This window comes from Mustela erminea, chromosome 6, assembly GCF_009829155.1.
Source record: "Mustela erminea isolate mMusErm1 chromosome 6, mMusErm1.Pri, whole genome shotgun sequence".
In the NCBI taxonomy this organism is placed as follows: Eukaryota; Metazoa; Chordata; class Mammalia; order Carnivora; family Mustelidae; genus Mustela; species Mustela erminea.
Window position 1 is genome coordinate 25,995,964 of NC_045619.1, and position 21,800 is coordinate 26,017,763.

The following is a 21,800-nucleotide window of genomic DNA, read 5'->3' on the forward strand; positions in this document are numbered from 1 at the left end:
CCATCTGTGCCCAGGCCCCAAGCCACACGGGTCCAAAGCACGGCCATGTCTGTGGCCACGAGCACACCTGCCCACTCTGGCAGGAAGTGGTCAGGTGGGGCCCGGAGAGGCTGCTTCTCTCACATCTCTCGTTAAGGAAGGAGAGAACGGAAAAGAGAGAATGGGGAGAGCATTCGAGAAGAAGGTCGGAGTGCCCTCAGAGGCCCAACCTGTATCTGAAATGCATCATTTTTTGGGACGAGGCCCTTCTGGGCCTCCTGTTGGTGCTAACGAGTGGACAAGGACTGGAAACCAGACCCCCGTGTGGGGAAAATGCCAGGTAAGAGGAGGCCAGGTCAGCAGGAAAGGGACCAAATCAGACAATGGCAGGAAAGGGAGGAGTCCATGGCAAGATTTCGGGGACTCGGGCAGGTCACTTGGCCTCAGAACCTCAGCTCTGTCCACACAATGGGAACGCCATCACACGCTCACCCCTCACAGGCATTTTCACACTTATTTCTAAACGTTGTCCCATTAAAGTGCCTCCCTACAAAGCCCACATGGCGACAATGGCAGACCTTGTCATACCAAGCTCATTCTCTCTCCTCTGTGCCACAACAGGAAATACTGCACCGCAAGGACAGGTCTTATTACTGCCCTTAGAGCCCAGATGCTGTATATCCCCCAACAGGTAAAAGCTTGTAAAGGCACAGAAATAAAAGATACTCCCCAAGGGACGGTAGTGTGATGAAAACAAAATCATCCTTGAAAATCACTATGATTACAAGGTAGCTGAAGACTTACATTTATGTTTCCTTTTAACTCGTGTGAAATGATTAAGTTGTCAATTACGTCAAAATTTCTGCCCACGATGGTTATATTTTGACCACCACTGCAAAGAAAAAAGCAACAAGAGGAGTTTCATAGTAAACAGGCAGGCATTTTGCATTTATGAACAAAGCTATCACTTTATTCACACTTAATATAAAACTCAGTTACGTGTAAGAGCCAAGTAATACATTTTAATTTCAAATGTGGGACAATTCTATAACTCTTTTAATGATACCGGCCACAAACATAGTTTTTAAGATACATAAATATAAGAATTCAGGTCAGATATGGCGTTAATTCTAGGAAAATGCCCAAATTCTTTTACAGAATTTGGAGCCTTGCTGTGTCACATTGCCACATATAATCAGATCATTGGCTATACCCTGAAAAGGTTTCACTAAACAGAATTTTGTTTGATTGCTGTTTAATCTATATTAAGATACTTCAATCTAACAATTTTCAAAATCAAACTCCCAACCTACCAATTATACTTTATTTAGGGAGATAGGGAACATTTTGGACAAGGTAAAATTATAAATGACATTAAAACTATAAATTCCCATTTGGTAGGCCATATAAATAACAGCTCCATTCTCTCCAAAACCAAGCCAAATGATTTCACATATTCTCAGCACATAATCGCACAGAAGCCAAGTGGTCATTAGATGTGAAATAAACAGCTGTCCCCAGCTCTGGCGCCCTCATCTCCCCCCCTCCCCATTCATGTAGGTCATTCCAGGGGACAGGAGCCTGGGAATGTCAGCTCTGTGCACCAGCCGGGCCCAGGGTGACAAGACCGCGAGGTAAGCATGAGGAGGCCAATCTGTATAGGGCAGAAGGAAGACATGAAGCCGTGACCCAGTCACAAGGGGGAAAAGGCTGAGTTGGCCTCATGCCAGCCTGTTGCTGTTTCTAGAAATTGGGGCTGAGCTGCCTAAGAGCCACATCCCGGCCCCGGCATAACTCAGGGTCCCGGGCTCAGATTAGCACAGGTGACTGGACACTAAGAAGCTAATCAAATCACGATGCCGTGCACTTGAAACTCTTGTAATATCATATGTCGATGATACTTCAATTAAAAAGATAATAAAGAAGCCTCTTATTTTATGGCAAAGCAGAATGCTGGTGGTTTGGCGCATAGCAGCCTGGGCCAGAATGCCTGGGGGGCCAGGCAAGTCGTTGGAATGCTCTATGCCTCAGTTTCCTCTTCTGCTAAAGGGGCTACTCCCTTTGTGACAATAAACTGAGTTAATAGATGAAACACACACGGCATGTGGGGAGGGCCATGTCACTGTTTCTGTTTATTTGTAGGAAGGATTTAGATCCCAGCGGAGGTGGTTCAATGCCAGAGGCCTGGTTTGGAGAGTTCACTTTTTCTCATACCACTGTTCGGGGCAGAACTGTTGAAGTCCCAAGACCCCGTCTCTTATATTTGGAGACAGGGTCTTTAAAAATTAAATGAGGTCATTGGGGTGGGCCCTAATCCAGTAATATGACTGGAGTCCTTATAAAAAGAGGAGGGTAGGACACAGACAGTCATAGAGGGAAGACCATATGAAGACACAAGAAAGAGACCATTTACCTACAAGCCAAGAAAAGAAACCAACCCTGACATCCACCTCTGACTTAATCTTAAATATGAACACTGGACTAGAGGTGTTTTTCTCCCGTTTCTTTTTTTTCTTTTTTCTTTTAAAAACAAAGGTTCATCTACATTTTCATCTAGACAGTACTTTGAAAATCAGCTTCATGCTGTGTTAGGTGAAATCTCTTACTATGAAAATATCTTTAGGGTTATATTCCAAAATCTGAATGAGAATTTAAATTCAACTAGACAAAATTTTTTTAATATATTGGAAGAGTTTATTTTGGAATGTCAATCTCTCTCTTAGGGAGGATCTTTGAAATGCAGATACTGCTTTTCATTTAGATAGCTCCCAATATTTCCTCAAATTATTCAAATCAGCTTATTCGAAAGGTTATAAAATGAAAGATGTAAGAGAGAAGCTTTGTGTCACGGGCAGAAGTGAGATGTCATGTATATGTACCAGAAATGCAGGCTAAGCATAGGTACTGCAATGGAACGAACATTGTAAAGGGTGAAAGACATACAAACTGAAGAGAAACCACAGTATGAACATACAACTTAGCTGTGAGCTTCGTGGTAGCCACAGCTCAGAGGAAAGCAGGACACGCTCGCAGTTTTGAAGGGAACAACTACTGGTCGGGTGTGTTTGTGTGTGTGTGTGTTTGTGTGTGTGTGTGTCTGTGTGTGTGTTTGTGTCTGTGTGTTTTCTAGGAATAAATCCTAAGGGGAATTCTGTGAGAGGAGTTTACATAGGACTACTATTTCTATCTTCATTTGAGTGAAATCCATGATCTTTATGCATATGACCCCTTTCTTTCTTTTCTTTTCTTTTTTCTTTTATTTTTATTTTTATATTTTTTGAGAGAGAGGGAGAAAGAGAGAGTGGGGCAGGGGGAGGGGGACAGAGGGAGAGAGGGAATCTTCAGCAGGTTCCACGCCCAGCACGGAGCCTGATGTAGGGCTCACTCTCACAACCCTGAGATCATGACCCCTTTACACACAATGACAGAAAAATATGAATCTAGAAAGCACCTGATCCAGGTGGTGGCAGGATATATGAGGGAACAATGTGGCAGAGCGATGTACGACAAGGGTCCCACAGATGTACAGTTCCCGCCATCGAACTGGATACACACGTCCTTCATTTCTTTCCGGCTTGATGGTAGAGAGAATTTCATATGGGTGTCGTTTAGCACGTGGCTAACCTGGATCCTAGAAAAGGGCAGAAAAACAACTCTTAAAGGACCCAGACGCTTAGCACAGCTGACTTCTGAACATGACCATGTATGACTTTTATTTGAACTGCAACAACCCACCCACTATCACAGCAGTTGGAGGCAACTGCTGCTTCATCAGGGGCTGCTGACCACTGTGGGCATCACCTGGGGGCAGGGTTTCTCTTTCTTCTGCGCATGTGTATGTTTTTATTTGCATTTCCCATGGAAGTGGGGCAAGGAGATGTAACCATTTCCCTTAAGAACTCCTAACAGAAAGTGGAACACAGACATGGGCCTAGATTATGTTAAGGAATTCTGGTTAATTTTTCTGAGCGTGAGAATGGCACTATCCTCATCTGTAGGAGACATATACTGAGATATGTGTGAGGGAAAGGATATGGGGTCTGCAGCACGGTTCTAAAAACCCTAGCCACCATCCTTCCCTCCCCTCCAAAAATGAAATGAGATGTGCAAAATGTTGCTAAGTTTTGAAGCTGGAGGATGGGTACAGAGAAGTTCGATGTACTCTTCTCTCTTGGGTATGACTGGAAATTTCCATGGTGGAAAACTTAAACAAAAAGAGAAGTTCCAGTAGAGCAGGTTAGAACCCCATCCTAGGCAGAGATAGATGATTCTGACATTCAGAGGGCAGACAGCATGCTCTGGCATGACCAGAGCCCGTCCCAAGAGCCTAGGGGTCTCTGGGTTCAATCAGCATCAAACCAAGCTGCCTCCCAAGGAGCTGCAGACAAGAAATTGCTTGGAAGTATCCTGGGTGCTTCTGATATCCAGTGGGGCCTGTCCTCCACAGCCTTCAGGGGACAAAGCAAAGCCTTCTAGAATATTCCCTCTGTAACCTGCACTTCCTCTATACATGTCTACAATGACTCTGTAAAGCAAAAAATCATTAAGACTGGGTTGTGCTGAATAACGCTCAGTGTAATTAGGCTACACGTGACTTTATTGACACTAGAGGATATGTGCACGATTATTAACGCTTACACACATATCCTGTAGGTAGTAATAACAGATCCTAACAAAAAGCAAATTCAAAAAGCATGTGAGTCAGTGTGCATTCACCCTCCTCGGATTTACATTCTAAGCTTTATATTCAGAGCCAAGCTCTAGGAAATTCATTGTCAAATGGGTGATCATTAAAATCCAGACTTGTTTACAAATTTTGGAAGGAGACAGGCGGACATGTGGGTCATTCTGCTATTATTCTTGTATTTTTTCCCTTCAGAATAATTAGGCATTTGAAAAATACCATAGTAAAAGAGTTTGGGATTACGGCATGAACTCCCATATAGGATTAACTGGGTATTATGTTTACTCCTCGTGAACTTGGGTTCACCACTCTGATGTGGTTACTGAAATGCTACACGCAGAAAGGCCTCAGAGTCATTTAATCTAATAACTGCAGTCTCTCAAGACACATTCGGAATTGAAATGAGAGCATAAAGAGTCAAAAATAGGGTAATGCTCTGAACACCGACTTATGTTCCAGTGACGATGATTGCCTTTAGGTGAACACACAGGTGTCTAACTTCACAGATTTTGCTACACAAAATGAAAGATTTTTGCAATAAGGTATTTAGCTGGTATCAACGGCACAAAAATGCCTATGCCGCATAGATATAGCCGTTAATGTGTGCTTGATAATTCTGGTAAACAGCAGAGCCTCCCACAAACAGCTTTCTCCATCAAGATGACAGACATCCCAAATTTACTGCGGGGAGGGGGAAGAGGATGGCAGTGATATGCAGCAAATGAATTAAAACAGAAAATTCAGTAAATAAGTATGGCAGATTAAAATGCCATACAAATCTGTTGTAGTAGTTAAAAACCAAAACATCATGCTTCAACACGTTGGCTCCTATGCATTTCCACGATGCGAACGAGCTCAGTGTTATACTTCATAGAGATTGTGGATGTCTTTTACTTCAATTTAACTCAAAGTTATAAAAGCTAACAAGCAGAAAACTCAAATTATCTATTGAGTTATTATTACGATTTCTCTCTTGGGGGGTAACATTTGCACAAGAATGTTGGGGAGACACTGAAAAATTATTTTCTCTCTCAAAGTTTCACTGAAAGGATGAGTTAGGGGAAAAGAAATCCCAGAAATAATGATGTTCAAACGGTACACTGACCAGATATCTGTGTTGGGGAGTTTGGTCTTTTTTTCTTTAACTACTAACATATGTTCCATTTAGTTCATGTAGCCTGACACCAATCCAATGAAGAGAAGGCTATAACGAATAAAACAGATCAGGAAGCTTCTTTTTTCAACTTTGGGTGATACATTGGAAGAGCTGTTCTATTTTATTCAAATTCCTAAGAATGAAACTGATTTCCTAAGGGGATCATTTTCAAGATCATGTTTGTTATCCAAAATACTTGATTTTATTAATGGATATGAATTAAGACCTCAAATAGGCAAGGCCCTAAAATTAGTGGGTTCTGAGGTTTTGGGGGTAAGAGGGAACAGATTCTCTCACAATTAACCTCAAATGTGGTGCTTAAATTATTCTCCTTCTTGAAATTATGTCTTATCAAATATGCAGACCAACGGCCCATTTTGGCACATGGCAATACTTCGAGAAGATCGTAATCACCATGATATGCCTCTGGCATAAGGTTGAGCTTTTTACTATATTATCAAGGATAAATGACTATTATGTCAACTCACACATCCTTCTCGCAAGTACTGGTTCCTTTCAGGATCATAGTAATTTTGGATGCCTGGGTAAAGTTTGCCCCCGTGACGATCACGTTGCTTTTCCCTAAAGTTGATATCTTCCGTGGCTCAATGGACTTAATGTAAAAGACCTGTTGGAAATAAAGATTCACACACAAGATCAAAGCTAAGAAATGGCATTGTTCCAAAAAATCTGTTTATGTGCTGCCGTTCGAAGAAATCACTGGGAAATTACGACATTTTGCAAACACAAGCAGACAGTGTTTAATGAAATCAATGAATTCAAGGAAGAGTGCTGAAGATTCATGTCTCTCAACATGCGACAGCATGAGGTCAAACCAATTAGTCTTCGTCTCACAAGACAGTTGAAAATACAGTTGAAGAGTCTGACATTCTGTCTGAAGGGTGAGATCTCATCAGAGTCTTGCAAATGCTCAGTGCCTTACGGCTCCCCATCCAACAACATGAAAGGAAAGACAAGGCGTCCGCTGAAGCTAGGCCAAGAAGCGTTATCATTAAGCTGGAATAAATGTCATTCTGGATAAATTTAATTCCCTAGAAAGCAGTGCCTATTTTTTGTTTGTCTCAGTTGGGCTATTTGAAAATCAACCCAATCTGCCACCTAATATCCAATAGTCAGAAGCCAAACCGGTGTGGTCAATTGTGTCTTCTCCACGGTACCCATTCATGTACGCGTAGACACCTTACTTCTCTGTTTGCAATGTCTAATCAAAATTTCCTCAAAAGTCTGACTCTTGGTTTTGGGTTGGGTCACGGTCTCGGGGTCATGGGATGGAGCCCCGTGTTAGACTCTTCACTCAGCGTAGAGTCCGCTTGGGATTCTCTCTCTCTCTCCCTCTCCCCCCACTCATGCTCTTTCTCTCTCTCTCTCAAATGAATGAATGAATGAATAAATAAATAAAATCTAAAAAAACCAGAAGGGTTCCACACAGGTAAGGAAAAAAAAATGACAAATTCTCCTTAAAAGAAAAAGGCCTTCATGTGATGGCAGAATCACTTTCCCTTTCAAAGATGAGACAATTCTGATTTCTTTCACTTTTCTCCTACAGATGCTACCATCTATCGTTTTGATCATTTTGTCCTTCTTTCGTATAGACCATTTCCCGCGTGTCTGTGTTCTTCTATGACAGGGTGATCAGAACAGGACAGAAAATTCTGATTCTGGCCGATATAAAGTACAGCAGATCTCTAGCATGACAGCGTTTCATACTCGCACAGCTGATGTTTGAAAACAACCTCCAGGGCTAGAGACACAGAGTCATGTGAAATTCGGCTAAGCTATCAATGCCAGTGTATCCATGTGGAGGACCCAATCCAGAAAGAGGCCACCAATGGCACTGGGAGAGCATCAGTCACACCCAACACCTGCCTACCACCTGCTTCCTGAAGCAGCCTCCTGTTCCCCGCTCCTTTATAGGTGTGATGCTTGTCACGGTGGACTTTTGGGGCTGTTCGGGCGGAGCCTCCTGCTGAGAGGGAGGTGTGATTCTGCTCCTCGGCAAACACAGGTGCTATATGACAGAGCGGTCACCAACACTCATTAGCACTATGGATTGGTTCTGTGGGTTGAGGTAAATTCATCGTTCGTGTCATCCCAGCAATGATGTCATGTGACAGAGAATTGATTTCCGTGGCAGAATTTATTTTAATCACTTAGTAGAGGACTTTCGCCCCATATTTATAGAATCACGAAGGGTCTGAAAGGGTCACTTTAATTACTCTGTTATACTTGACTGCACTTTATGGGGGAAATTAGCTGCAGGAGTGGTACTTGGAGTGGGGGGATTAGCAAAGACTTCAAGATAAATCCCTTGCAAATGTCAAGTGTGTGCTCTATGGCTAACGGCTTACTCTTCACTCTGACACGGTGACAGCTAAGTGAACGCATATGTATTGAGCATGTAGGGGTCCCCAGAACTGCAGCAGGTGTCGTGGGGGCACATGATCTCTGTGGGCACCAGAGCAGGAGTTAGCTGACTAGTGGATCTGCCTGTAGCAAGCCAAATCCAGCCCATCGCCTGCCTTTGTATGACCCATGAAAGAAATGTCAAAGAAGTAATAATGTTCCATGACATGTGAAAATACATGAAATGCAGATTTTAGTGTCCACCCCATTCAATGATGGCTCGCCTGTGGCTGCTTTGCGCTACAGCGGGGAGTAGCTGTGGCAGAAACCGCGGAGCTCACGAAGCCTAAACCTTACACCATCTGGCTGTTTGGAGAAGAAACATGCCAGCCCTTGCACAGGGGAAGTCCGCTGCCGCCTTAGGGTGGCAAGATAGCCTGTGTTTTGTTATATGTTAATCCCAATGAAGACTCACATTTTCGCCCAAGTCTGCCACAATCTCCACGTTTCTTTCTGGACAGCCCTTCTGGATTCCTGTATTTATACTGGGATATCTGCTCCAACCAGAGTCTCACACACCCCAAAGAAATGCTACTACTCTACCCTATAAGAACCTTATAACTAATGTAAAAAAATATATATATATTTTTGGGGGGGGGTTGTATTTTCCTCCTTAAACGGTTCTGTAAATGCCATCGGAGGACCCACCACGTTGCCTTATTAACTTTTTATTTCTCCCTGAGCAGAGAGAGCCCTGCTACTTCAAAAGGATTTTATTTTTAAACCTTATTGTTTAGAGAAGTTTCCATCGGCGGTCTAGGATGAAATCCAGCCCCGGTCTATCTCCTGAAAGCAGATGCTTCTAGTCTGTTTGCAAAGAGGGTCAGATTAGTTGCCCTTTGTTTGCTTGGAGAACCTCTCTTAATAAGTGAGTTAAAGAGCTAGCAAGAGGACCTCATCGAATACACTGTGCAGGTATAAAAAAAAAAATGCGGGTAGCTATACGGCTGTACCATGGGGCTGTAACAATTCTTAGAAATACAGCATTTTCTATTTTTACTGATAAAGGTTTTAAAAATCCTGTACAGACAGAAGGCAAAGAATGACCTCCCAACAAATGTTTCACAAACTTACTTTAAACCTATTTTTATATTTTAATCAAGAGTTAATCTCACAGCCCGGTAGGAAGTCATGGGCCCCCCGAGCTGACACACAGAACGGGTTAATTTAAAAACAGAATCTAGTTTGATACGAAGAGATCCTTTCTTCCAGCCATACAGTAGGACTCCACCCTCGTCTTAGGACAAGGATTTCCATACGCCAAATCCAAATACCCCTGACGGTAACCTTCACAACCTGCGTTGTTCGGCAATTAACCTCAGAACAGTCCACTTCTTGTCAGTTACATTTTAAAGATAGAAGAACGCTTTTTAAATGGCTGCCCAAGTTTAAATTATTTAATAAAACACTATGAACTCTGGTCGCTCACCGGTTTGAAATTACTTCCCATTTTGTATATGAAAGCACATTAGAAACTGGTTAATTAGGTGATTACAGAATCCCTATTTGTTTTTATTTTTTTAAAGCGAAGTCACTGTGGAAGATTGGAAACAGCACAGCCCTTAAGAATAGCTATCTCTGGAAAGGTCTGAGAGGGTCGCTTCTGACAGAGTACGTTTTGTGAAGTCTGACGTCAACACAATTCAAATTACCGTGACATTAATGGAGAAACTACTGCCATGATTGAAAAGAACATCGGAAAGAGGTGCATTACGAAGGCTCCATTTATTAAGACCAAATTGTGCTCTATTAATCTGTTAAAAAAAAATCTGAATATAGCAAAGCTCTCGGTAGGCCTGGACCCAAATCGACGCTCAGAAAAACGTCTCTCCAGAGTTTCACTGGCGAAATTAGTTCAAACAGGACTGGATGAAAAGTCACATGGATTCAAAACCAGCTGGAAATCTGAAACCAAAGGACATTAGAGAGATGAAAGGTAGCACAACTAATTAAAGGAAAATGTCCTGTAGGGCTCGACAGGGGTGAATATTTGGTTCAGAATTATTTAACATCTTTATTAATGACTGAGAAGGACAGAAGTAATGTATTCATGAAATGGAGAAACTGAAAAAAAGCAGTGACCGGCAGCAGGAATGGGGCGGTATAAAAGGAGGTGAGATCCTGAAAGAAAATACAGTCCTGCCAAAGCAAAAGGAGAGCACTAGAGAGAACAAGGAGGTCACGCTCCCTCCCGGCAGCCCTGGGACAGGCCCCAGGAAACTTGGGATGTAACCTCCAATCTCCAGGGGGTCCCGGGACATACCAACAGTCAGAACGACAACTGAGATAGACCAGAAGATGACAGACCAAGGTCCTGGGCTAGGAGATCAAGGCTCGCCTCTCTGACACGGGGACTCTACGGGGAGGCTGATACGGCCCCAGGAGGGGCTGCCTAGGCCAGTCCCCATAGTAGTCACTCTTGGCCGCTAACCTTCTGAGTGTGGCAACTCAGAACTGGCTTGGGTGACTGGGACTCCGGGACCAGGGTGGGCAGCTCCACGCCTGGAGAGAGGCCTGACTGTAAATTAGACTCAACCTCTCCAAATCCACCCCTCTGCTGGGTTTCGACTCCAGCATGACGCTCGTGCCATTCTAGTCTCCTCTGGGCCTCAGTTTTCCACCTTGGGCCTCTCTGACTCTCCTAGTCCTGGAGAGGATACCAGTTTTGCTGGGGTTGGCTCCCTCTACTCTCACCACACCCCAGCCTCCCCTCTCTGGGGGCTTGGAGGCTGATACTTCCCCAAGTATCCCCAAGGCTGATACTTCAGCCCACCCATGTTTGTGCCATGGACGGGCCAGGCTCTGCCAATTAAATGCCAAGAGAAGCCAGTGTTAGTTTTCTCCCCTTCAGACTGACTCTTATCATGAACACGACATCATTTCATGCTTGTTTCCCTCCTTCGAGGTCCTACAGAGTAGCGTAGTGGTTAAAACTGTAGGCTCCGGGGGCGCCTGGGTGGCTCAGTAGGTTAAGCTGCTGCTTTCGGCTCAGGTCATAATCTCAGGGTCCTGGGATCGAGTCCCACATGGGGCTCTCTGCTCGGTGGGGAGCCTGCTTCCCTCTCTCTCTCTCTCTGCCAGCCTCTCTACCTACCTGTGATCTCTCTTTGTCAAATAAATAAATAAAATCTTAAAAAAAAACAAAAAACAAAAAACAAACACACACAAAAAAAACTGTAGGCTCCGGCATCAGAACTGCCTGTGTTCAGAGCTCTTGACTATCATTTACTAGCTACCTATCCTCTGCACGCCAACAGCTCTCTGTCTGTAAAATGGGGACACTGTGAGCTCACGTAAAGAGCTACTCTGAGTTCAGGACACAGCACAGGCTCAGCAACTGTGGGTCACCACCGTGCCAGCTAGTACAGCCCGGCGGTCCTTCTTATTCCTTCTTCTGTTGCACGCACTGAACTGCTTCACGAAAATGGATTTTATTTCCTCCAATATACTGTAAGTGCTGCAATGCAAGTCCCTTGAAGGCACACGTTTTGCCCCCCTGTCTAGCACACAGTGTGCTCAATAAACACAGTTTGAATGACTGGATCAATGAACACTTGCCGGTGCCTTCAACGGCACGGAGCCCACCGCTGCGCCCACAGAAGCCACGCAACAAGGTAGGTCCTAAACTTCATCTCGCTGCTAAAGGCAAGGTCTGTGAAGGAGTCGATTCGAACTGCCTGTGAGAAATTAGGATGCACGTTCAGAAGGGTGGAGGACGAGAAGAGGAGGGGCGAGGAAGACAAATGTAGCTGAACGCTTGGGAGCAGGAGACGGGGCTTTGTAGGGCGCGTTTCCACCCGACCGAGATAAGCAGACAGCGAAGAGTAGCAAATATTAGAACAACATCATATCATAGACCTTCACAACCTTTCCGTGAGAACAGGAGAGGGAGAGCAGCCAGCGCTTCTCTCAGCAGATGGAAGACTGTTAAGAAAAGGAAGAGAAGTGAGTGCAGGGTCCCCGGGGCCAACCCCCTGGGAGAGACTGGCTTCCACAGCTGAAAACACTTCTCAGCCAAAGGGCAAACATAGGGTTTGGAGTTCACTTCCCTGTTGTGGTGATGCCTTTCCTTAAGGCAGCCCCCTCCCCGATACATGACCATATTTGTAGCTCGGGTAAAGGGACTAGGGATAGGTGCAAGGACCAGCATGACGGCATGAGGCCCAACCCGAGCCTGAACCAGGAACCCTGTCTCCTAAGTGCCACGTCCTTGGATGAGCCAATTCCCAGCTTAAAAGATAAATGTCTCGAGTAGCATTCTGCAGCTGTTGGAGGACAAAAGCCAGGCTCCTCGGCCTGGTGTGGAAGGCCCCACAGATGCCGGCTACTGGGTCATGTCAGCCCTGTGTCCCTGGATTTCCTGCACCCATCTCTGGTCAGTCTGAATTACTTGGGGTCTCCCAGCCACCAGGTATGGATGCCCTGGAATTTTCTGGTGACCCATTATGCTTTTGCTAACACTAGCCACTCTGCTGAGAACACTCAGTCCTCTGTCTCCATGTGTTTTGTCCCTCAGTGGTTGGCTGAAGTTCCATCTCTGTCCATCAATCCATCTGTCCATCAAAACCTTCACCAACCACGCTGATTCAGTGCCGTCAGCTGCCAGGCACTGGGCATCAATAAACAGGAACAACTGAGCCAAGGCTGTGTGCACAGCCAGGCTCTCTGAGTTGGCATACTTTCTGGTGCTTCTCCTATGCTAATATTTTTATTTTATATTGTTTCTTATGTACTCATGTACAAGATTCCTGAGACTGATGGCAAGACATGTGCTGGATTCGTTTGTGCCCTCCTCATTACAGCTACGAAGCTCGATATAATGGCATCAACCAGATGCTCAAAACGACACCTGTAGGAAGCGTCAACTCTAGCTCAGCGTCATGAAGCCAAAGAACATGTCTGCACCGTTGCCATCTCCTGTCTCCAGCACTCGGTACAGGGAAGCACTCGGTACAGGGGTGACGCAGAAAGATGTACGGAGGGAGAGCTCTCTGTGGCTTCTCTGCTAGGAAGAGCGTTCAGTACTTCAAACAAGGCTAACACAGGACCCAGACTGGAAATGTGGGGTTACACATCCCCAGGATAACAAAAGACAGTCGTATATGGCAGAGCAGGAGAAATCCCTCCTGTGACCAATACTACACCATTCCCTATGATCCTAAATTGGGATTCTGCCCTGAGCTATATATTTAAAGGAAACATTCCAGTATCAACAAAATACCTTTCTCCAGACTAAGAAGGGTCATTCACATAGCAGCCCTGGAGATGGGCCTGGGCTCCCAGTTGTGTTCAGCCTCGCTCTGCCCTCTTGGTAACCCAGCCAGTTCTTTTAACGGCCCAGTGTCAAAGGTCAAAAGGCACAGGAAGACACAAATATAGAAGAAATTTTAAAAGTCATTGCCTGGATTACCACTCAGCAATAAAAAAGGAACACACGATTGATCTGTAAAAGAACTTGGATGAATTTCCAGAGAATTATGTTGAGTTAAAAAGGCCAATCCCAAAAGGGCGTGTCAGGATGATTCCATTTATACAGCCTCCTTGAAATTATAAAATTATAGAAATGGAGTACAGATTAGTAGACACGAGGGGCTAGAAATGGGGAGTGAGAGGGAGGAGGAAAGCGGGTATGATGATAGAGCTGTTCTGTATTTGACTGTTATCCCTGTCAATTTCTTGGTTGTGATATTGTGTGATGGTTTTGCAGGATGTTACAACTGATGGAAACTGGGCAAAAGATATGGAAGATTTCTCTGTATTATTTTCTTAAAAGTACATGTAATCTATAATTACCTCAAAATAAAATTTAACTTTTTCCCAAACAGTCTTGAAAAAGACAAAGTTGAAGGACTCACACTTTGTGATTTCAAAACTTATTACAAAGCTACAGTAATGAAAACAGTGTGAGATGGGTATAAAGACAGACATATAGACCAGCAGAACAGAACAGATGGCCCAGAAGTAAAACCTTGCATATCTGATGAAATGATTTTTGATAAGGGTGCCAAGACCATTAAATGGGAAAAAGCCAGTCTTTCAACAAGTGGTGTTGGGAAAACTGGATATCCACCTGGAAAAGAATGAAGTTGGATCCTTACTCTATGCCATATATGAAAATTAACTAAAAATGCCATCTTTTTTTTTTTTTTTAAGATTTTATTTACTTATTTGACAGGCAAAGATCACAAGTAGGCAGAGAGGCAGGCAGAGAGAGAGGAGGAAGCAGGCTTCCCACAGAGCAGAGAGCCCGATGGGGGGCTTGATCCTAGGACGCTGGGATCATGACCTGAGCAGAAAGCAGAGGCTTTAACCCATTGAGCCACCCAGGCGCCCCCTGAAAATTAACTAAAAATGGACCGAAGATCTAAAGTAAGAACTAAAACTTTAAGACTCTTAGAAGAAAACATGGGCAAAAAGCTTCATGACATTGGATTTGGCAATGATTGGATAGGACACCAAAACCATGGGCAACAAAATTTAAAAAAATAATAAAACTGGACTTCATCAAAATTAAGAACTTCTGTGCATCGAAGTCTACAATCCACAGAATGAAAGGGCAACCTATAGAATGGGAGAAAACATTTGCAAATCATGTATCTGATAAAGGGTTGATATCCAGAATATATAAAGAACTCAACAACAACAAAACAACCTGATTGAAAAATGGGCAAAGAACTTGAACAGACATTTCTCCAAGAAGAAACACAAATGGCCAATAAGCACATGAAAAGATGCTCAGTATCTCTAACCTTTAGGGAAAATGACTCAAATCCACAATGAAATACCACCTTATACCCACTTAGAATGGTGACCATTAAAAACAACCACAAAAATCACAAGAGTTAGAAGGATGTGGAGAAACTGGAATGCTTGTACACTGTTGGTGGGAATGTAACATGGCAGAACACCATGAAAAATAGCACGGCATTCCCCCAAAAATTAAAAATAGGATTGCCATACAATTTGGCAAGTCCCCTTTTGGATATATTCCCTAAATAATCAAAACAGGGTTTTCAAGAGGTATCTGTACACCCATGTTTATAGTAGCATTATTTACAATTGCCAAAAAGTAGAAGCAACCTAAGTGTCCATCCACAGATGAATGGATAAACAAAATGTACTATATGCACAGAGTAGAATGTTTTTCGACCTTCAAGAGGGAAGAAATCGTGTTCCATGCTAATAATATGGATGAACCTTGAGGGCATTACGTTAAATGAAGTAAGTCAACAAAAGGACAGTTCCTATATGACTCCCCTTAGATGAAGTACCTAGTGTCATCAAATTCATAGAGACAGGAAGTAGAATGGTGGTTGCCAGGGACTGGCGGGGGGCAGGGCGGGGGGAGAGAAAATGGGAAGTTATTTTTTAATGGGTACAAAGTTTCAGTTTTGCAAGGTGAAATCTGTTCTGGAGAGGGAATGTGGCCATGGTTCCCCAACAGGGTGCGTGTCCTTAAAACCACTAACTGTATACTTAGAAGTGGCAAAGATGGTAAATTCTGTTTGGTGTGTCTTGCTAAAACTGAAGGAAACAATTAAAACAGCAACAAAAGAGAAATTTAACTCTTTTAAGAAGCCACTGCATTCTTGATCCAAATACCTGTCATTCTGTCTTAGTTCTATGAGCTAATGGGAAGAGAAGAGTAGTAGCCCACTACTTAATAAAACCTCAAAGACTTCAAATCTGGAGAGACTGGCACACCAAGCCTTTCTAATGCCTTTAATTAACTTCGTAATCCATTTTGATTCACAGTCCCTCTGCCTGGTAGTTATTCACCAGAAGTTATTATCAACTTTTCAGTAGCGATGAAAAATGTGCTACTTATCTACTATATTGGCACTTGACCTTAAATAACAGGAAATGGATAAATCAAAGCCATAGATTAGTCATGAAATAGAAAACAAAGTCTTTTTTTTTTTTTTTTTTTAGAAAAAGAAATGTCGTGTTTTAATTTGTCTGCCCCTGCTAGACCTCCAGATTCATAAGAGCAAGAACCTATCCTTTTCTGTTTGTCACCACCTAGTACATGCTCAATTAACTTCTGTCGGCTCAGTGAAGTCAGCCACTGGGCACAACCACTAGAACGTTCACGATGTCCTATCCTTACTTTTCAAACATGTCTGCTGGTTGAACTTGGTGATTTGCAAGAATTTCCAAGAAATCCATGGAATTTCCAAGAAAATTTGATGGAAAATATTTTTCCATGAAGAAAATTTTGGGGGAAAAGTGTATGTGATAAGAAACAACTCTTTGTTTTGACACAATTAACTATGGGTCACGTTACCTCTGCAAAGTAAACAGAGGCAATCTGAAGGAAGTTAGTTGGTGTATTTTGCATAGACTCCCTTCACCCCAATAACCCCCAGGAAAGTCACCACAATGTGTCGAACTGAAATCCCCTCAGTACTGTGCGCTCTCTGCTTCCTTCTAACTCCCCCAGAGTGAGCTGCCAAGTCACCTTGAAGATTTTACTCCTACTGGAACGATATCATTTTTCATAATTACAGAATTTTAATTTCTTTTATGTGAGTGCACAGCCTTTGATGTATTGAGCCAATTAAGTGAAACTTGGTTAAAAATCGAAGGTAAAAAAGGGAATTTTGGTGGAAAGTAAAACAGGGCATTTTCAAAAGGAGCTCAAAGTGGGAGGAGTTGTTATTGTCATTCAAAAGGGGAATTTTTTCCATTAGGAGTCCCAAACCAGGTCTGACCTGCAAGCCGGAATGGGTCCTATTACTCCTATTCTCCGTGAATCTTCCTCCTCCTGCTGTCTCGGGTGGTGTCCGTTTCTCCACAGCGACTGGACAGTGCTCCTGGAATGAAGAATAGCCCTTCAACGCCCAAACAGATGGGACACTTACAGTTTGAAACAAACATGAAAGACAGACTGGGACTGGGGGGTCACAAACATTTATTTATTTATTTTTTAAAGATTTTATTTATTTGACAGAGATCACAAGTAGGCAGAGAGCCAGACAGAGAGAGAGGGAAGCAGGCTCCCTGCTGAGCAGAGAGCCTGATGCGGGGCTTGAGCCCAGGACCCTGAGATCATGACCTGAACCGAAGGCAGAGGCCTAACCCACTGAGCCACCCAGGTGCCCCACAAACATTTATTTTTTGGTTAAACCTTGTAACACCAAAAAATGGTACTTTACCTGGCTTCGCTTGTAATCAGAAGGGTCACAAGCTGTGAAGGGATGGATACACTTCCTCTCACTTTTACACCAAGCACAGCCAGTTCCAATACACACTGGACACCTGGCAACACGGAAAACCAACTTAATTCCTGTATTTTTAGGAAAACGTCCATAACCTAGAAATTCCCTCCATGATGCGGGGTGCAAGCATTTAAAAAACGGGGGGACCCCAAATCCTGGACAGACTGATGAACCCCCTCACCCACCCCTGGGGAGAGAGGACGGTCCTCTGAGGCTAGGCTACAGCACTGACTTTGTGCCCGCTCTGGGCAGCCCCCAGGGCTGATGGACTGTCATCACACCTGCAGGGCTGTCGCTATGGAAACCGGAAGCTCGGGATCACCTGCTGCGCTGGTAGATAACAAGAACCCACAGGCTCTGTTTCTGATTCTGGTTCTGCTGTTTGTCCACCCTCAGGTAAGTTCCCCTCTGGAGACCGACCTCCCCATCTGCACCCTGAGATTAGCACGCCCTCATTCGCTGGAGTGGAGACAACCCTCAACTGCCCAGAAGATGCGAGACCGTTAAGTATCGTCTGGCAAGTAAAGGGAAGGGGGTGTCAGAATTTGATTTTAATCAACTTAAGGAAGAACTGCATCTACTACTCATCAAATAACCTATCACGTGGGGATTAACAGCAGAGGACTTGAGAAGCTCGTCATAGGAAAATCGGAGTTGAAGGAACAATAGAAACAGAAACTGAGGTTGGTCTGGAAACACAGCTGCAGGATGGTCAACCGGCACTGCAGGACAGCCAGTGCAGGGAGAGGGGACACACTTCGTATTTTAAGATCTTCAAAAAAAAAAAAAAAAGCCAAAGTGTTCTGTGACTCTGATCTAGAGAAATGGCCGCTTCGATGGGAGAAGGAAACACAAACACGGGCTCCCTGAAGTGTGTATCCAGCCACCTAAGTGAGCTCGAAGCAGGCTTGTGATTTGCATTCCCATCACGGCCCCTCAGGAGTGGGTCCTGTACTGAGCCCCTTCCTAAGAGAAGTAGGTGCTCAAGGACAGGGCACCCTCCCCCTCTGGGGGGACGGCGGGTCTGAGCAGCTGGTTCTTAATGACCTAGCTGTGGGACGGGGGCCAGTCACCTCCTTCCTCCTGGCCTCTACACAGGGGAACCGGTACCTGCTTTATGTTTCAGCTCTCACTGAGCCATCAAACTCTTTGTAACTCTCCCCCCATTTTTCCCATTTTCACAGACTTCTGAGGCTTTCTGTTCCAAGTCTGGCTTCTTCCCCCTCCCCAAATGCAACCAGTTTATTAGAAATAACCGAACTTGATCCCTCCTTAAGAGTGCCACAGTGGTGAAAATGGGGTCCCCGCACTCCTGTTCGGCTAGCAGTAGAGAGGCCCTCCGACCCTGTTTTGAGCCTGAACTCATCCCCCCTGCCCCCCAGCCACAGTGGTTCTCAGGCCAGGCCAAAAGAAACTCGCATTCGATACCCACAGAGTTGGTCAATCAAACGACTGAATGAACTATAGAATCACTAATAATACAGCTTCCTGTTGTTTCCATGGGAACCTCCAACCCATCTTTCAACTGGAAAATCAGGAATCTGAGAAACACATTTCCTCCCTGTCTTCTCTCTGCTTTAGAAGCAAGGAGTGAGGTGTGGTCCTACCTCGGTGGGGGGGTACGTAGCCCAACACGGCCAAAGGTGGTATGAAAAGTTGGCGGTGGGGGGTGGGAATGAACACGGTCTTCCGATGAAAGAGATTCCATCTGGTCCTCCTCCTTGATGACTTCCCTTGGCTCATGCTCCCACCCTCTCCCTTGACTCAAGTTCCCAAAGCCGTCCTTCAGATCAGGGGAGAACACTGCGGCACCCCTCCCACCAAGCCCCTCCCTGGACTCACTCCAAGGCGCCTCTTGGTCTGAGGAAAACGTATTTCCTTGTTGGTAGGATCACTTATGCCCAGTTTTTCTCCTCAGCTGCTTCACCTTCCTTATTAGGGCTTGAACGAGACAGGTGATGAGCTCAGCGGCCCCCCTATCTCCCGTTAGGCCATGCTCCAAAAGGCACTGTAGAAAGTTCTACCCCACAAAAGAGTTCTTTACGGAGGAGATGGAGGTGAAAGCAAATAAATAAATTAAAACCAATGAGAGAATATTTAAATTTCAAATAAAATCTTACTCTCTTAATGATGAGCAGTTGGTAAAGTTGAATCTTTTTGATAAACGCCAAGAACCGACGGAGAATGTCACGTTGACAACCAAAACATCTGGAGCAAAGGGGAAAAAAATGTCATTTACGGTGGAGTCCCGCTATCGTCAAGCAAAGCTGTAAATGCAAAAAATAAATATTTTTGCCTCCTTTGCATAGAGGGTGGGGCTGTGCCAGCTGCTTGCCAGCATTTCAATCAGTATGTGGTTCCTTCCCGTGGGCCATTCACATCAGGCAGCCAAAGTGCACAGCACAAGCCTCCAAACAGACCCGGGCCCACCTCGCGTTCCAAGCCTCCCATGGATAATCACTAGGAAAAAGCCATTTTACAGCCCATTTACATCTCATCCTCTCCCCGGGATCACTATCTCAGCTTGTAATTGGCCACAGCATAAGAATAAAACAAGTCACCGAGCAAGAACTGCCTAGAACATGCTAACCAGAATGTTAGAGACGAAAATCCTGTAGCTTCAGCAACATCCACACTACCAATATTTGCCCAACAGACTCGAAGTGTGCCTCCCATGGGCCGGCTTCCATGAGCCTCTTAGAGTCAACTGTTGCCAAATCTATGATAGAAAGTTCTCTTATTTGCTTTGGAAAACATACTCACTGGGTAGAAGCCCCTCAAAAAAATAAAGTAATAAGAAAGATAAAAACCGTGCTCAATCAGCATTGGAGAAATGTCATAGATCATGTATGTCCTTAACTTCTATATTGTATCCAAGGCGACTCCCCAACACTGTGGTGTGTCAGAATCACTTGAGAAACAGATAAAAACAGGGCCATGCTCCTTGATATCCTGACGTAACACATGTCGAGAGCCTCTGGGACTCTGTGGTGGGGCATGTTCCCCCATGACGTGACTGTGTACAGCCGGGGCTGGGTGTCACAGCCCGGAGTGGCCCCCTCAAAGCCCACTGTGTCCAAGAACCAGTGCTCCTCTGTGAGTTTTTCACCGACATCTGGTTGGTAGGATACTGTCTTCCTTTTCTGAGTTAATGGAGACAGAGGATGAGCCTTTGAAAATAAAAGCCTTCACTTGGCCAAATAAGAAGTTGGCGTAAGTTGGTTGGCACTCCTTACTTTTCTTCGTGAACCTTTATTAGCCTGTGATTCCCAAAGTCTGAAAGCCCTTACCTTCAGACACTTCTCTACAGCAGTAGAATTCATTCTGGAAGTCAGGATGCCACACACAATTCTGTCCACATAAAGTGGTTATGTGGGAAAGGATAAACCCCGGCTGCAAAGACCCGGAGGTCTGAGGGCTGGAATGACCTCCCGGCAAGAGTATTGGCACAGCCACTTGTAAATGTCGGTAGAATGGACATACGGACAGGAAGCACGGAAAGACTCCCAGGGAAAACACATTTCAGTGGAATCTACAAGGTTCAGTGATGAACACCAGGAAAGTTGCACTTTTCTTCATGTCAGCTGTGCACAAAACACTACTGGGAAATATCCCAAGGAAACAAATATATTTGATCTCTGCTCTGGTAGCATTTACAGTGATTCTATGAGAGATTAAATGGCTTAGGTGGAAAAACCCAATAATGACAGGACGGACACTCAAGGAAACAGCCCATGAGTGGTCTGAGTTCCACGTAGCACCTGCCTACCAAGATGGGGGTGCCTGTGGGGACTGTGAGGGGTGCCCAAACAGCCTGGACTGTTATGAAGGAAGTGACTCTTCCTCCAATGTTTCAGAGCAGAAGGGCAACAGGATTTGATGAAAGGGGTGAGGGCACGGACAGGGCGTTGGCAATGACCATGGGCTGGGTGAGTACAGGAGGTGGGACCGGAGTGAGTTTGCTGGCTGAGAATATGCAAGGCATTCCAAGAAAAAGGCAGGCAGAGGTCAGGTGCAATGGAGAGAAGCTGTAAATGCAACCAAAGAGCTTTACCAGGTGATCGCGAATACTTGAAAAACAGATTTTATATATGCGTAAGATCTGCATTATAATGACCACATTTAACTAGAAGCGTATCACAAAGGCTGCATAGTGTAAACAAAGAAAAATGGAGAACTGGAATCATTTTCCAAGCTATCTGATCCCAAACAGTCACCAAGAGCCCAAAGACTGAGAGGCATTTTTTTAAGCTTGGGGCTCTGGTCTGGTGCACTAAAATTCCCTTCGGAGAGATTTGGGATTAACTGAGTAACACCAGCTCTCACCCCAAAACTC

General features: G+C 44.5%; 1 protein-coding gene across 1 annotated transcript in view; it reads right to left on the reverse strand.

Annotated features, from left to right (window-relative positions):
- Positions 1 to 21,800, reverse strand: part of PLXNC1 (plexin C1) — a 143,045-nt gene that overhangs the window by 58,343 nt on the left and 62,902 nt on the right. Inside the window, exons 7-12 of the mRNA XM_032346762.1 lie at positions 19,585 to 19,672; positions 17,402 to 17,504; positions 16,958 to 17,059; positions 6,308 to 6,447; positions 3,431 to 3,610; positions 784 to 871 (exon numbers count right to left, since the gene is read on the reverse strand). Of these exons, the coding sequence (XP_032202653.1) occupies positions 784 to 871; positions 3,431 to 3,610; positions 6,308 to 6,447; positions 16,958 to 17,059; positions 17,402 to 17,504; positions 19,585 to 19,672 (701 nt within the window). The remainder of the gene's footprint in view (positions 1 to 783; positions 872 to 3,430; positions 3,611 to 6,307; positions 6,448 to 16,957; positions 17,060 to 17,401; positions 17,505 to 19,584; positions 19,673 to 21,800) is intronic.